The following is a 12,843-nucleotide window of genomic DNA, read 5'->3' as shown; positions in this document are numbered from 1 at the left end:
CTGGTGTCACCCGCCCTGCCCTCCACTCACAGCCCCGGGCGCTGGTGACCGCTGCCGCTTTCTCCACGCAGGTGCGAAGTCATGTTCCCACTGCCACGCCAAGCACCTGATGAAGTGGATGTTGTTTACACTAGCTTTGTGTTTAGCCAATGGGGAGGGAGGGAGGGAGGCCCGAGGCCTGAGAGGTTAGTCACATTCTCTCCACTACCGGTATGTGTAAAGCGTATGATATAACATGATATATATTACGTGCTGATATTATTTAGCTTGACCCCATTGTGCCTGCAATACAAATTATTTGAGTGAGATGAACAGTCTGAAAACGTTATCTTATTGGATGAAACGGATAATCATAAATCAAATCAAATGTATGTGTAGCCCGAGATCACATGGAATAGCCCCCCTGGGCTGTAAGTCTTCTTGTACAAGTCCAGGAGAAACATCACAATAGACCCACAACAAGAACCACCATCAAATCCATAAATGCAACACTTTCCCCAATGAAGACTCACTAAAACCCAGCATTAAGGAAAAAAAGCACCACAGGCGGTGTGGAGGAGAGAGACCTCAGATGGGCCGTTCAAAGGGGGGATCTGTGGTAATATAGTGTTGCTATGGATGATGGATGGAGGGAGAATAGAACAGGCAAATAATAGGAATGAATGTGTGTACATGTAATGACGCACATATATACATGCATAATATCTAAGGTACATACAGTAAGAACAACAACAAAACAAATACACTCTGATGCGTTGCCTCACGGAGGCAAACCGCTCTCTTGGACAAAATGGCCCCTAGGCCACAACAACAAGTGGAATATTCCTGCTGGTGAAATCCCACTAGAAAAGGGCCATTTTGTCCACGAGAACTGCGTGCAGTGACTGTAAACATGGAGGGGTCTTTAAGGACACACGTGGCCCTGTGTCGCTGGGTAGTGAGAGCACAGCACGCTGCCGTGGCTACGGCGTTTGATTCTGTTGTTTTGGAAGGGCTTTTTTCTTTGTCTGAGCCCATTTAATCTCTTTAACGCTTTGCGAAACACAAGCATTACAAAAGCATACCCTTAAAAGTCTCTTTAAGCCTGCGCGCCTTAAGGCGTATTTTAAACTGCAAGGCAACCAGCCGCCAGAGTCATGTAAACAAACGGGGGGTGTGTTGTGTGTGCGCGGGGCAGGGGGTGTGTTGTGTGTGCGCGGGGCAGGGGGTGTGCGCGGGGCAGGGGGTGTGTTGTGTGTGCGCGGGGCAGGGGCTGTGTTGTGTGTGCGCGGGGCAGGGGGTGTGTTGTGTGTGCGTGGGGCAGGGGGTGTGTTGTGTGTGCGCGGGGCAGGGGGTGTGTTGTGTGTGCGCGGGGCAGGGGGTGTGTGTTGTGTGTGCGCGGGGCAGGGGGTGTGTTGTGTGTGCCCGGGGCAGGGTGTGTTTTGTGTGTGCACGGGGCAGGGGGGGTGTGTTGTGTGTGCGTGGGGCAGGGGGTGTGTTGTGTGTGTGCGCGGGGCAGGGGGTGTGTGTTGTGTGTGCGCGGGGCAGGGGGTGTGTGTTGTGTGTGCGCGGGGCAGGGGGGGTGTGTTGTGTGTGCGCGGGGCAGGGTGTGTTTTGTGTGTGCGCGGGGCAGGGGGTGTGTGTTGTGTGTGCGCGGGGCAGGGGGTGTGTTGTGTGTGCGCGGGGCAGGGGGTGTGTTGTGTGTGCGCGGGGCAGGGGGTGTGTTGTGTGTGCGCGGGGCAGGGGGTGTGTTGTGTGTGCGCGGGGCAGGGGGTGTGTTGTGTGTGCGCGGGGCAGGGGGTGTGTTGTGTGTGCGCGGGGCAGGGGGTGTGTTGTGTGTGCCCGGGGCAGGGGGTGTGTTGTGTGTGCGCGGGGCAGGGGGTGTGTGTTGTGTGTGCGCGGGGCAGGGGGTGTGTGTTGTGTGTGCGCGGGGCAGGGGGTGTGTGTTGTGTGTGCGCGCGGCAGGGGGTGTGTGTTGTGTGTGCGCGGGGCAGGGGGTGTGTGTTGTGTGTGCGCGGGGCAGGGGGTGTGTGTTGTGTGTGCGCGGGGCAGGGGGTGTGTGTTGTGTGTGTGCGGGGCAGGGTGTGTGTTGTGTGTGTGCGGGGCAGGGGGTGTGTTGTGTGTGCGCGGGGCAGACATCAGAGGAGAGGAAATGACTATCCCCTCCAACAGGGTTTAGAATCTCAAGTCCTCAAAGCAGACCACAATGTTATCCTACATGTGAGACAAATCCCGGCTCTTCCGTCCTGCAGGTGCAGAGCTCTGCAGAGAGATTCTGACGTTTGGTATCGAATCTGTGAACCTCTGGTTGGTCCTCTGGTTGGTTTAACCTCTTAACACTTTGGCTGCCAGGAAACGCTTAAAAGCGTCATTCCCGGCCATGCTCAAGTTGCCGGAGGACGCTTTACAGCGTCCTTATATCAATATTTCAAAAATCTGCGATCGGATTCATATGTCCCCTCCGCTGGCCTGAGATCCACCAGGAGGACCCACTGAGCTCTCTGGCGGTTCAGGAGCGCCATCTGGTGGCCGATCGGCGCAATCGCTTAACAGGAAGTGGCATAGAGGTTGTGCTGGACGGCCGTATTACTTCCGGGCACTCGCTATAGGTCCCGGCTTTCTAGCTCGTCACAATACACAGCGATCGATTGCCAATAACTCGATAAACAACATGATTTGGACGTATATACCATTATACAAGCTGGAGATGGACCGGGTAAATCTACATCAGGGTTTCCGTTAGAAAAAATTGTTGCCGGTCTCCGTGACCTGCAAGATTTCAATCTACCGGACAAATGAGATTAATTCCGGTCATAGTTTATTGAGCTTTAAAACAAAGAATGTCATCCTCAAGGCATGTAGATTTATAATATTATTACTTAAAACTATAGGCTACTTTTGCGTATACAGTCATTAATATATTCCAAATAAAATAAGTCCCTCGATACTCTGTGCTGCTGCTGACTTGAAATAAAATAGACCGCGTATGTGGGCAGTCGGTCCGACACTAAACAGCAGTCTGTTATAATCACATTTTTATGAGCTAACGAATTCCGTTATATTGGACATTTGTATTAATTATATCAAGCGAAGAACTGAGAAAGCAGAGAGACGGCAACATTATCGTGGTTTGCGTGACGACTCTCTCCACCTCGCAACGACTTGGTGCTGGTCATAATGTCCGGTGAAAACAACTCCCTCCAAGCACAACTTGACCACCCGAACCGTACCAAAACAGGCCAAAATTAAATAGCCCATGCGACGAACGATTCATTACATTCGTTTCATCGTTGCTCCACCAAGCAGCCGGTCCAACAATGAAAGCTGTTATCAGCGCGAGCCGGCCGCAGTTAGTTTGCAAGAAGCATCCAGCTGCAGACCCGCAGAGCAGCTTTCCAGGTCTGGGGACCGCACTGTGCCAGCAAAGCTGGTGGGTTCTGTGGGTCTGCAGCTGCATGCCTTCCGCAAATCCAGCAGCAAGCTCTCGCTGAGCGAAGCAACGACAACAAACGCAATGATTGTTTCGTTCATCGCATAGGCCACCCAACTCCAGCCCATCCAAATACAATTCAAATAATCAAACTGTGCCCAGAGGGAACTATTTTCACCGGACACTATGACCGGAGAGATTAAATATGTCGGACTTCAACAGATTTTGCCAGTCAAATACCGGTAATTACCGGCTAACGGAAACGCTGATCTACATCCCATAATGATAAAATGTCTACTCTACGATGATCGCCCAACGGCTCGCGGAGACTGGGGTGAGTTTTAGCGTGTAACGTTACCGTCTTCGATACTAACTGCTATGATCAACATTTGACCCACATTAGATGATTGGTATAACGCTGCCCACGGAATTATAAACGCCCCCTAGCCCATCCGGTCAACATCAGATGATGTGTAGTAACTTCTAGAAGTACGTCTAGTTGGAATTTTTTATATCGCGCTGATTGCCATAAAACTGTATTGCATCATCAATATAATGCATTTGGGGCTATAGATCACGTTCTGGAGAAAGCTGCAGAAAGAGATGAAAACATACTTATACATTAGACCATACTTTACTATGAATATGTGAATGAAAAAGTTTAACGTTGCTACACAATGAACAATACATATAGGACTTTGAATGGGCCCTAATAATGGCAATGTAGCAATAGAATTAAAAAAGTTATAGCCATGCAAAGAAGGGGTACTTCTCCATAGACAAATAGAGCCGGCAACCTATGGTATATCATGAATTTAACCCATGGCAACCAAAGTGTTAACAGGCACCCAGAAAAGTGCCCTTTTTTTTTTTTACTTACATTTTTATTAAACATTTATAGACATACAACACAACATATACAATAACATCAACAACACTATTAAACAGACATAAACAATAAAGAAAAATTTTTATTACCAAAAACAAAATAAAAAATACTGACTTGAGCAGAAATTCCACAAATATAAATAATAAAATGGAAAAACATAAAACAGTTGTCATACCCTAAACAAAAATTTAAATAAAAAAGCTCACTAAAGCAGCATTTTGTGACATGGGTTCAGAGACCCTCCTTGAACCTCTTTCCTCCTTTACCCTTCGCCCTCTTGTGTTGCATTTGGTTCTTCCTCTGTGATGTCGTTTTCGTTCCCCTTGTAATCCTCCCACTTTCCCCATCTTTCTCCAAATTTCTCTTCCTGTAACCTCAGCATGTGTGTTATCCTCTCCATATCCTGTATCTCCCCTACTATTCCTACCCATTGTGCTATTGTCGGTGGGTCTTCTTTGTACCACAGTCTTGTTATTGCTTTGCTGGCCGCTATCAACATTATCTTTATTAAATATTTGTCCCCCCCTTGTATTCCCTCGTGTGTCAGGTCTCCTAAGTAAAGCACCAGTCCCGTTTGTGGTAACCCGTATCCTAATATTCTGTTCATTGCCTCCCCTATCTCCTCCCAATACCCCTTCAGCTTCTGACATCCCCAGAATATGTGCGTGTGATTTGCCCCCTCCTTCCCACACATCCTCCAGCATGCTCTTTGTGTTGGTGCATATTTTCCCTTCAGCTCTGGGGTTATAAAGAATCTGATTATGTTTTTCCATCCAAACTCTTTCCATATCCTCGATCCTGTTGTTGAATGTTGCACCTCGCATATGTTACCCCATTCCTTCCCTGTTATTCCTATCTCTAGTTCTCTCTCCCATTTCTCCCTTATGTAATCGGTCGTGTGTCCCTTGCTGGTCATTATAGCCCGGTACAGTGCTGATATTACCCTTCCTTTCCCTCCTTCGTATGCCCTTACTATCATCCTAATTATTCCATTCTGTTCTTCGTCCTTGTCCCCTCTTATTTCTTTATTATAGTAATCTCTAATCTGTAGATATCTGAAGTGGTCCCTGTTTTCTAGTCCAAATTTCTCCTTTAATTTTTGTAATGTTTGCATTTCCCCCTTTATCAATTTGCATATCGCTGTTGCCCCCCCCCCCCCCCCCCCCCCCCTCTCCCATCTTCTGAATCCATGGTCCAATCTCCCTGGTTTGAATCTCTTGTCATGTGCTATCCATCTCAGAACCCCGGTCTGCTTCTCCAATTTGTGTGTTTTTACTACTCTGTTCCATATGGTCAAGGTGCATTTGGTGATTGGATCTAACAGTCCCTCTTTCTCTTTGAATAGTTCCCTATCTCCCACCAGAGCTTGTACCTTGTATCCCTCCCCTTCTTTTTCAATGTCTTTCCATCTTGCCTCATACTTGTCGTTACACCAGCATGTCACTGCTCTCAGTTGTGCTGCATAATAGTAATCTTGTAGGCTGGGTACTGCCATCCCTCCCTCTTCCTTTGGTAGTTGTAGTGTTTTATATCTGACCCGTGGTCTTCTCCCCGCCCATATGGACCTCGATATCAGTCTGTCCCACTCCCTGAATTGATTCTGTGGTATTTGTATCGGTAGTGACTGGAACAGGTACAGTAACCTTGATAGTATGTTCATTTTAATGACCTCTATTCTTGAATTGAAGTCCAAGGGCATTACTGTCCATCTCTCTAAGTCTCTCTTGATGTTCTGATTTATCTGTGTATAGTTCGCCTCAAACAGTTTCCCCACCCCTCTCGTGATGTTCACCCCTAAGTATTTAATCTTCTCCATGTCCCATCTTATCCCATACTGTTCTCTAATTTCCGTCGTTGGGGTATAGTTCCATGCTAAGGTCTGTGTCTTTGTCACGTTTAGTTTGTATCCTGAGTAGTGGCCATATTCCTTCAGTAGATCCATCAGTGCCGGGAAGCTCTTGTCTGGTTGTCTCATGTATACTATCACGTCATCCGCAAATAGGCCTAGTTTATATTCCGTTCCCTTTATCCTTACTCCCTTGATGTCCTCGGTCTGTCTGTGTGCCAGTGGTTCTATGAAAACGGCGAGGAGCGTTGGTGAGAGACAACATCCCTGTCTGGTAGCCCTCTCTAATCTGATTCTATCCGTCAGGCTGCCATTCACCTTAACCCTCGCTGTCGGTTCTTGATATAGTGCCTTGATCATCTTCATTGCCCTCCCATTCAGTCCGAACCTCATCAATGTTCTGTATAAAAATGTCCAGCTCACACTGTCTAATGCTTTTTCTGCATCCAGGCTAATCAGTACCGCGCTACCACCTTGTTTTTGTATCTCCTCTACTGTGTAATGTCTTTCTCACGTTGTCCTGTGTCTGTCTCCCTTTAATAAATCCAGTTTGATCTTCATCTATAATGTCTGGCATAAACGTCTCAAATCTCTTTGATATTATCGATGTATACATCTTGTAATCCACGTTGAGTATGGACACGGGTCTGAAACTACTACATAATTCTCTATCCTTCGGTATCGTGGTGATTATGGCTTCCTTCCACGAGGGGGGCATTTTGCCCTCTTCCATCGTGTGTCTGAACGCCGCCCCTAACATGGGTGCTAATTCTGTTCTAAATGTCTTGTAGAATTCCGATGGGAATCCGTCGCTGCCCGGAGATTTGTTGTTTTTAGCTCTACTAATTGCCTCTTCCAGTTCTCGTTCCGTAATTATTTTATTTAATTCTCCATTCTGTTCTTTCCCTATCGATGGTAACTCTAGCTTCTCCAGATATGCTTCTATTTCCTCTTCTCCCGCTGCTTTTGGCTGTGTGTATAGTTTCTCATAGTATTCTCTAAATGTCCTCTCTATTTCAGCTGGGTCCCTCAATATTTCATTAGTCTTTGTATCCCTTATTGTGTGTATCGTGTTCAACTTCTGTTGCGTCCTAATTCTCCTAGCCAACAGTCTGGTCGCTTTTGGTCCCCCTTCATAGTACGTTTGTTTCATGAACCTCGCTTTCTTTTCTATTTCCGTCAATAATTCCCTATTTATCCTGGCCTTTACTTCTTTGATTTCTCCGAGCGTTTCCTGTTCTTTTGATATCTGGTGTCTCCCCTCTAGCTTCTTCAGCTTCCCTATCAGATTGTGATATGTCTCCGTTCTGGCCTTCTTCAGCATTGCTGTCTTCTCTATCAATTTCCCCCTTATCACCACCTTCAGTGTGTCCCATAGAATGTTCGGGTCTACCTCCCCGTTGTCATTTTCTTCCTTATACCTGGCTATCTCCTCCTTGATCTGACTCGCCACCCCCTTGTTATTCAATATTCCTACATTTAGTCTCCAGATCGTGTTCCTCCGTCTCCCTTCTAGATCTACTGTCAGATATATGGCACTGTGATCCGATATGTCCGCTACTCCTATTCTGCTCTCCCGTACCCTGTAACTGTCCCCCGTCGTCATAAAAAAGTAGTCTATTCTCGCATATGTCACGTGCGGGTGTAAGTAATGTGTGTATTCCCTGTCCATGGCGTGCATCCCCCTCCAAACATCTGTAATTCCCATTTCCGTCATCTGAATATTCATATATCTACTGATTGGTGCCCGTCCTTTTCTAGTACTCGTGGTGTCTAGGTCGTGATTCAGTACTACATTAAAATCTCCCGCGCATATCAATATCCCTTCTAGTTCCATCACTATCATATCAAAAATGGTCTCATATAAATCCCTCTCACTATCTGGGGGTGCATAAACATTCACTAACGTAATCATTTGACCCTCCATTTTTCCCTTCACCAGAACAAACCTTCCCTCCTTGTCTCTTACTTCCTTGATCAATTCAAATTTGACTGTTTTTGATTAACGTGATTACTCCTCTCCTCGGGTTCCGTTTAAAGGAACTATAGTATGCATTTTCATATCCAAATCTATTCAGTTTCTCATGATCCTGTGCTACCAAATGTGTCTCCTGCAGAAAAATCACTTCCATCTCACTTTTTTTACATTTCAACATCACTTTGCCCCTCTTTATCGTATTATTCATTCCATTAACGTTTAACGACATCATTTTTATACCTTTAACCATTGTCATCTTTCTTCTTCTTTCGTCTGTCAGTCCCCCCCATGTCGCATTCATTCCCCCCTCCGGTTGTAGCCTCCGCTCTCTTCACCGAATACATATAATGATTAACATAAATAAAAAACATAAACTTTACATAAAGTGCTCCCAAGGCGTTCGGGGGGTCCCTGTGTCCCCCCCTGTCCCCTGCTGGTGGGTGAGGAGTAATTGCTCTCCTAGTGAGAGGCCTCCTTCTGACGGCTTGGGGGTTTGAAACCTTTACCCCCAACCGCTCGTCATATTTGTCCAGCCTTCTTACTGTTTTTATTGCTGTCGAGCTCCTGGTCAAAAGCGCTCTGTCCTTCATTCTGATCAAAGACCCCCATTTCCTAGGTCCCTCTCAATGTGGCTCATATGTTCCAATGTCCCTCTTTCCTCCCAAACCCGTGTGTGGTGTCTTCTGTGTACCCCTTTTTACTTTATTTTCCTCCTCTCTATTTTCTATGTGATGTCCATTTATCCCCTTAATCCCTTCCAACTGTGTTACTCGCAGCGTGTGTCTATGTACTTGTTTCAATATGTTCTGTGTTCCGTCTATCATACTTAATTATATTTCCATTTATTTCCTCCATCAGCATGTGTATTATGTGTCCATGTATACGTTATGTTCGTTCCTATATCCTGCCTCTACCTGGGAATGTGTGTTTATGTATATGTTATTTCAGTTTCTATATTTTGTCTATTTGGATAGTTTTTTCAATCTCTTGTGCGTGTACTCATCCGTTCGTCTCCTCCCGCCTCCTCTCTCCTCCTTCTCCGTCTATGGCCTCCTCGTCCGTCTCCGCCTTCGGTCTGTCACGTCTCACCTGGGCCTTCTCCTCTCTCCTCCCTCCTCTCCCGGGTTTCGATCTCCTACTCTGGTCCATCTGCGTGCTTTCTCCAATCTCTGCTGCAGGCTCAGCGTCTGGCCCTCCTGTCCCCTTCCTTCTCCGTCCTCCGCCATCTGCATCCCCGTCGCCTCATCTCCTCCGCCGCCTCCCGCGCCGTCGCGTACGTCACCGTCCCTTCCTTCCAGTGAATCCTTAGCGAGGTCATGGGTGATTGGAATTTCATTCCGTTTTCTTTCAGAATTCTCTTCAGTCCCGCGTAGGACCTGCGTGTTATTGCTACCGCTGTCGAGTAATCGTGATCAAACGACAGTCTTTTCCCCTCGATTTCTATCTTCTTGGTCCACGCGGTTCTGAGTACCAATTCCTTAATCTCAAATCTCAGAAAGTTAATAATCACCGCCCTCGGAGGTCTGTCCGGTTTCGGTCTCGGAGCCAACGCCCTGTGGGCCCTCTGTATCTCCATTTTTTCCAGTCCCGTCTCCTCCAGTTGTTCCTTGATAAGCTTTTCCACATATTGGATCACCGATTCCCCTTCGACTCCTTCTTTCAATCCCCATATTCTGATGTTATTTCTCCGTGACCTCCCCTCCATGTCCGATATCTTTGTCTCCATCTGTTTTTGTTTTTGAATCGCACACGTTAACACCTCGTGTATCTCTGTGTTCCATTCCTCCAAATTCTCCTCTTCTCGTGTGTTCTCCATTTCTCTTTCCTTCACAATCGTTGTCTCTTCCTTACTTCTCGTGTGCATCTTTTATTTTTAATCACTTTTCGGGTCTCTATTTATCCGTTTTTTTTCGCTCATTTGACAAGGAGCTCTACCGCACGTGTGTTACCCGTCTGCTCTCATACCGGAAGTCTCAAAAGTGGCCATTTTTAAACTTGAACTTGAGGACTGCATACTTTTTTTGAAAAGCGTATCTTTATACTTTATACTTATAGCACATGCATGAGCCTGGTCTCTTTTGAAAGATAACATTCGAACGTTTCTTACACAATAAAGAAAAATCACTTTTAGTGCTAATGAAATAGAGTAACATAGGGCTGAACTTGAGTTGTAATTGTGTACTCACGTTTTTCTGTAGTTGCAATATCCCAAAAAAGAATATCCAAAACAAATGTATATAATATTCATAAAAATCCATTCAGAAATGGGTGATTTAGAGCGATTTCCGTTAAATGTGTACCAAAGAAAAGGTCTCCAGTAATCCATTTCCTCATCGACAGCAATGCATTCCGTGTAGTTTTCATTTCCTGTTTTTGCTCGTAAATTTTCACCTACATCCCTGATTCGCACAACCCCAAGTGGGGTATCATTGGAAAGCTACACTCATTGGCTACAACCCTGTCCAATAATCTTCACAATCAGTGAATGATTGACAGTTCCAGAGCCTCAGGGGTGGTAATCTGAGGCTTGTGTGTACAAAGTTGCACGCCTGACATATCAGCATGTAACTCGAGAACCACAGAACGGATTTGGTCGCGTGAGGTGGCATTCGAACGGCAACAAATAGGGCTTAGATTCTATATATTATATGTTTTGTAAAAAATGCAGACCCGAGCCGCTAGACGCTCGCAAAGTGCCGTGTCGTGCCGGTGGGCAAATCGTCCTAAAGAGGGCCCGGGCCGTTGATGATCCCTCTATCCACCACCGGGCCACGCTGCTGCCCCCCCCCCCTCCTTCACCCCCCTCTTTCTTTCTTCCAGGCAGCAGTGGCAGAAAACTTCTGCTGCAAAGGTCACTGGTTCAAATCCTCTGACCTGCTGCTGAAGTGTCCTTGAGCAAAGCAATTAACCTCTCAACTGTGAATGTGTGGAACTGAGTGTAGCAGGATGTCACTGAATCAGAAGCATACATACTTATCTGTGGGTAAATAAAAGCTATATATATACCATAATTCCTCTAATAGTCACCGGTATTCAAATACAAGCCGGGTCTCTATTAATGGCCGGGTGCGCTCTTGAGCTAAGCAATTATAAGCCGGCCTCCTAATACAAGCCGGGTTACTAATATACTGAGCTGCATACTGAGCTAGTTACTTGATTTCACTTTGAAAACGTTGAAATGACCAGTGACCACCTGTAATTGCACTGTTTACTATTTCATACAGTACTTGGTTTCAATAAATGAACCCAGTACATTTTACTGGGTTCAAACTGACACAAAATGTTGATTTATTCATTATGATCTGTTTGAAAATTAGAAATATAGGCCTCTCTCTTATACATGCCTCCTCCTAATACAAGCCTGGTACCCGCTACAGTTGAAACAAATACAAGCCGGGGTTACTATTAGAGGAATTACGGTATATACCGTGTGTTCTGTCTCCGGCAGGTCTGCTGACGTGTGTGAACTGCATGAAGGTGAAGTGGGGAGCCATCCTGCAGGTCATCTCCACCGTGGCCAAGGTGCTGGCGCTCATCGTCATCATTATCGCCGGGATGGTCCGACTGGGACAAGGTAGGACACACCAGCCCCCCACCCGCTAGCTCGTAGGGATTGGAGCCAATTACCCGCTCAGGGTTAGAAATTAACATTTTCTTTCAAGGGCTTTTTTTGCCCCCCTTAATTGATTTTCGGGGGCTTTTTTTTGTATTTCGGGGGCACTGAAATTTTATGATAAACGTTTATTAAACATCCTTACATCCAAATGTTTTGACAGTCTTTGTCCTGCGGACAAAAAGATCCACACAAGCTCCTCGAACACTAGCCGTGTTTGCAGCCGGAGTCTCACGACAAGCTTTGCAATAAATGATATATGTAAGGGATAATGTATAGCTACGAGGTAGGGATGCCCCGATCACGTTTTTTGCCACCGATACCGATCACCGATCGTCGTGAGCCATATCGACCGATACCGATCCGATACCGATTGTTTTTGATTAAAAGAAATTAAAATTTATTTTATATATATATATATATATATATATATATATATTTTTTTTTTTATAAAATATATATATTATATAATTAGACTTGTACTTGTATTATCTGCGAGACATCGCCACCACGCAACAAGCTCCACTGTCTGTGTGTACTCTAGTAGCCTCCAGCTACGGCCAGGATTCTCCGGAGCTGCAGCTGGACCTATACTCGAGTAGCCTCGAGCTACGGCCAGGATTCTCCGGCGCTGCAGCTGTTTATGTCAGGAGCTATCGGTAGCTGGCCGGCTAGATACCGTTCGGTTAGACAATGCCTCATCATGTATTAAACTAAAAGTGAATAGTTGACTGGGTCATTTGGTAGCTAAGCTAACACGCCGTCCTCCCGTGTCCCGTGTCTCACTAGACTAGACCCGTGTTTACATGCGTACGGGAGGGGCTGGAGGAATGAGCAGACGCCGCACCACCGGTGTCTGAGACAGAACTCAGCGACAGCGTGTGATATCGGGTTTGACGATCGGTGAAAATAAAGCATTATCACCGATCACCGATCGCATATTTATACTTAATATCGGCCGATAACGATCGGTGGCCGATCGATCGGGGCATCCCTACTACGAGGTCATTGTCGCAAAATAATTGACCGACACAGAGTTTAGAACACCGAGGCGCAGCCGAGGTGTTTTAAACGTCAGTGAAGGTCAATTATTTTGCTACAATGATCG

The 12,843-nt window shown here is 46.2% G+C and overlaps 1 protein-coding gene across 1 annotated transcript in view; it reads left to right on the top strand.

Annotated features, from left to right (window-relative positions):
* The window catches only part of LOC311226643 (Y+L amino acid transporter 1-like), a gene marked incomplete at its 3' end in the record, with an annotated part of 136,088 nt that overhangs the window by 68,475 nt on the left and 54,770 nt on the right, over positions 1-12,843 (top strand). The window contains exon 6 of the mRNA XM_084312060.1: positions 11,571-11,696. Within this exon, the coding sequence (XP_084168186.1) occupies positions 11,571-11,696 (126 nt within the window). The remainder of the gene's footprint in view (positions 1-11,570; positions 11,697-12,843) is intronic.

Source organism: Notolepis coatsorum (assembly GCF_963971535.1).
Source record: "Notolepis coatsorum genome assembly, chromosome: 4".
Lineage (NCBI taxonomy): Eukaryota > Metazoa > Chordata > Actinopteri > Aulopiformes > Paralepididae > Notolepis > Notolepis coatsorum.
Note: the sequence above shows the minus strand (reverse complement) of the source record. Positions and strands in the feature narration are given on the sequence as shown.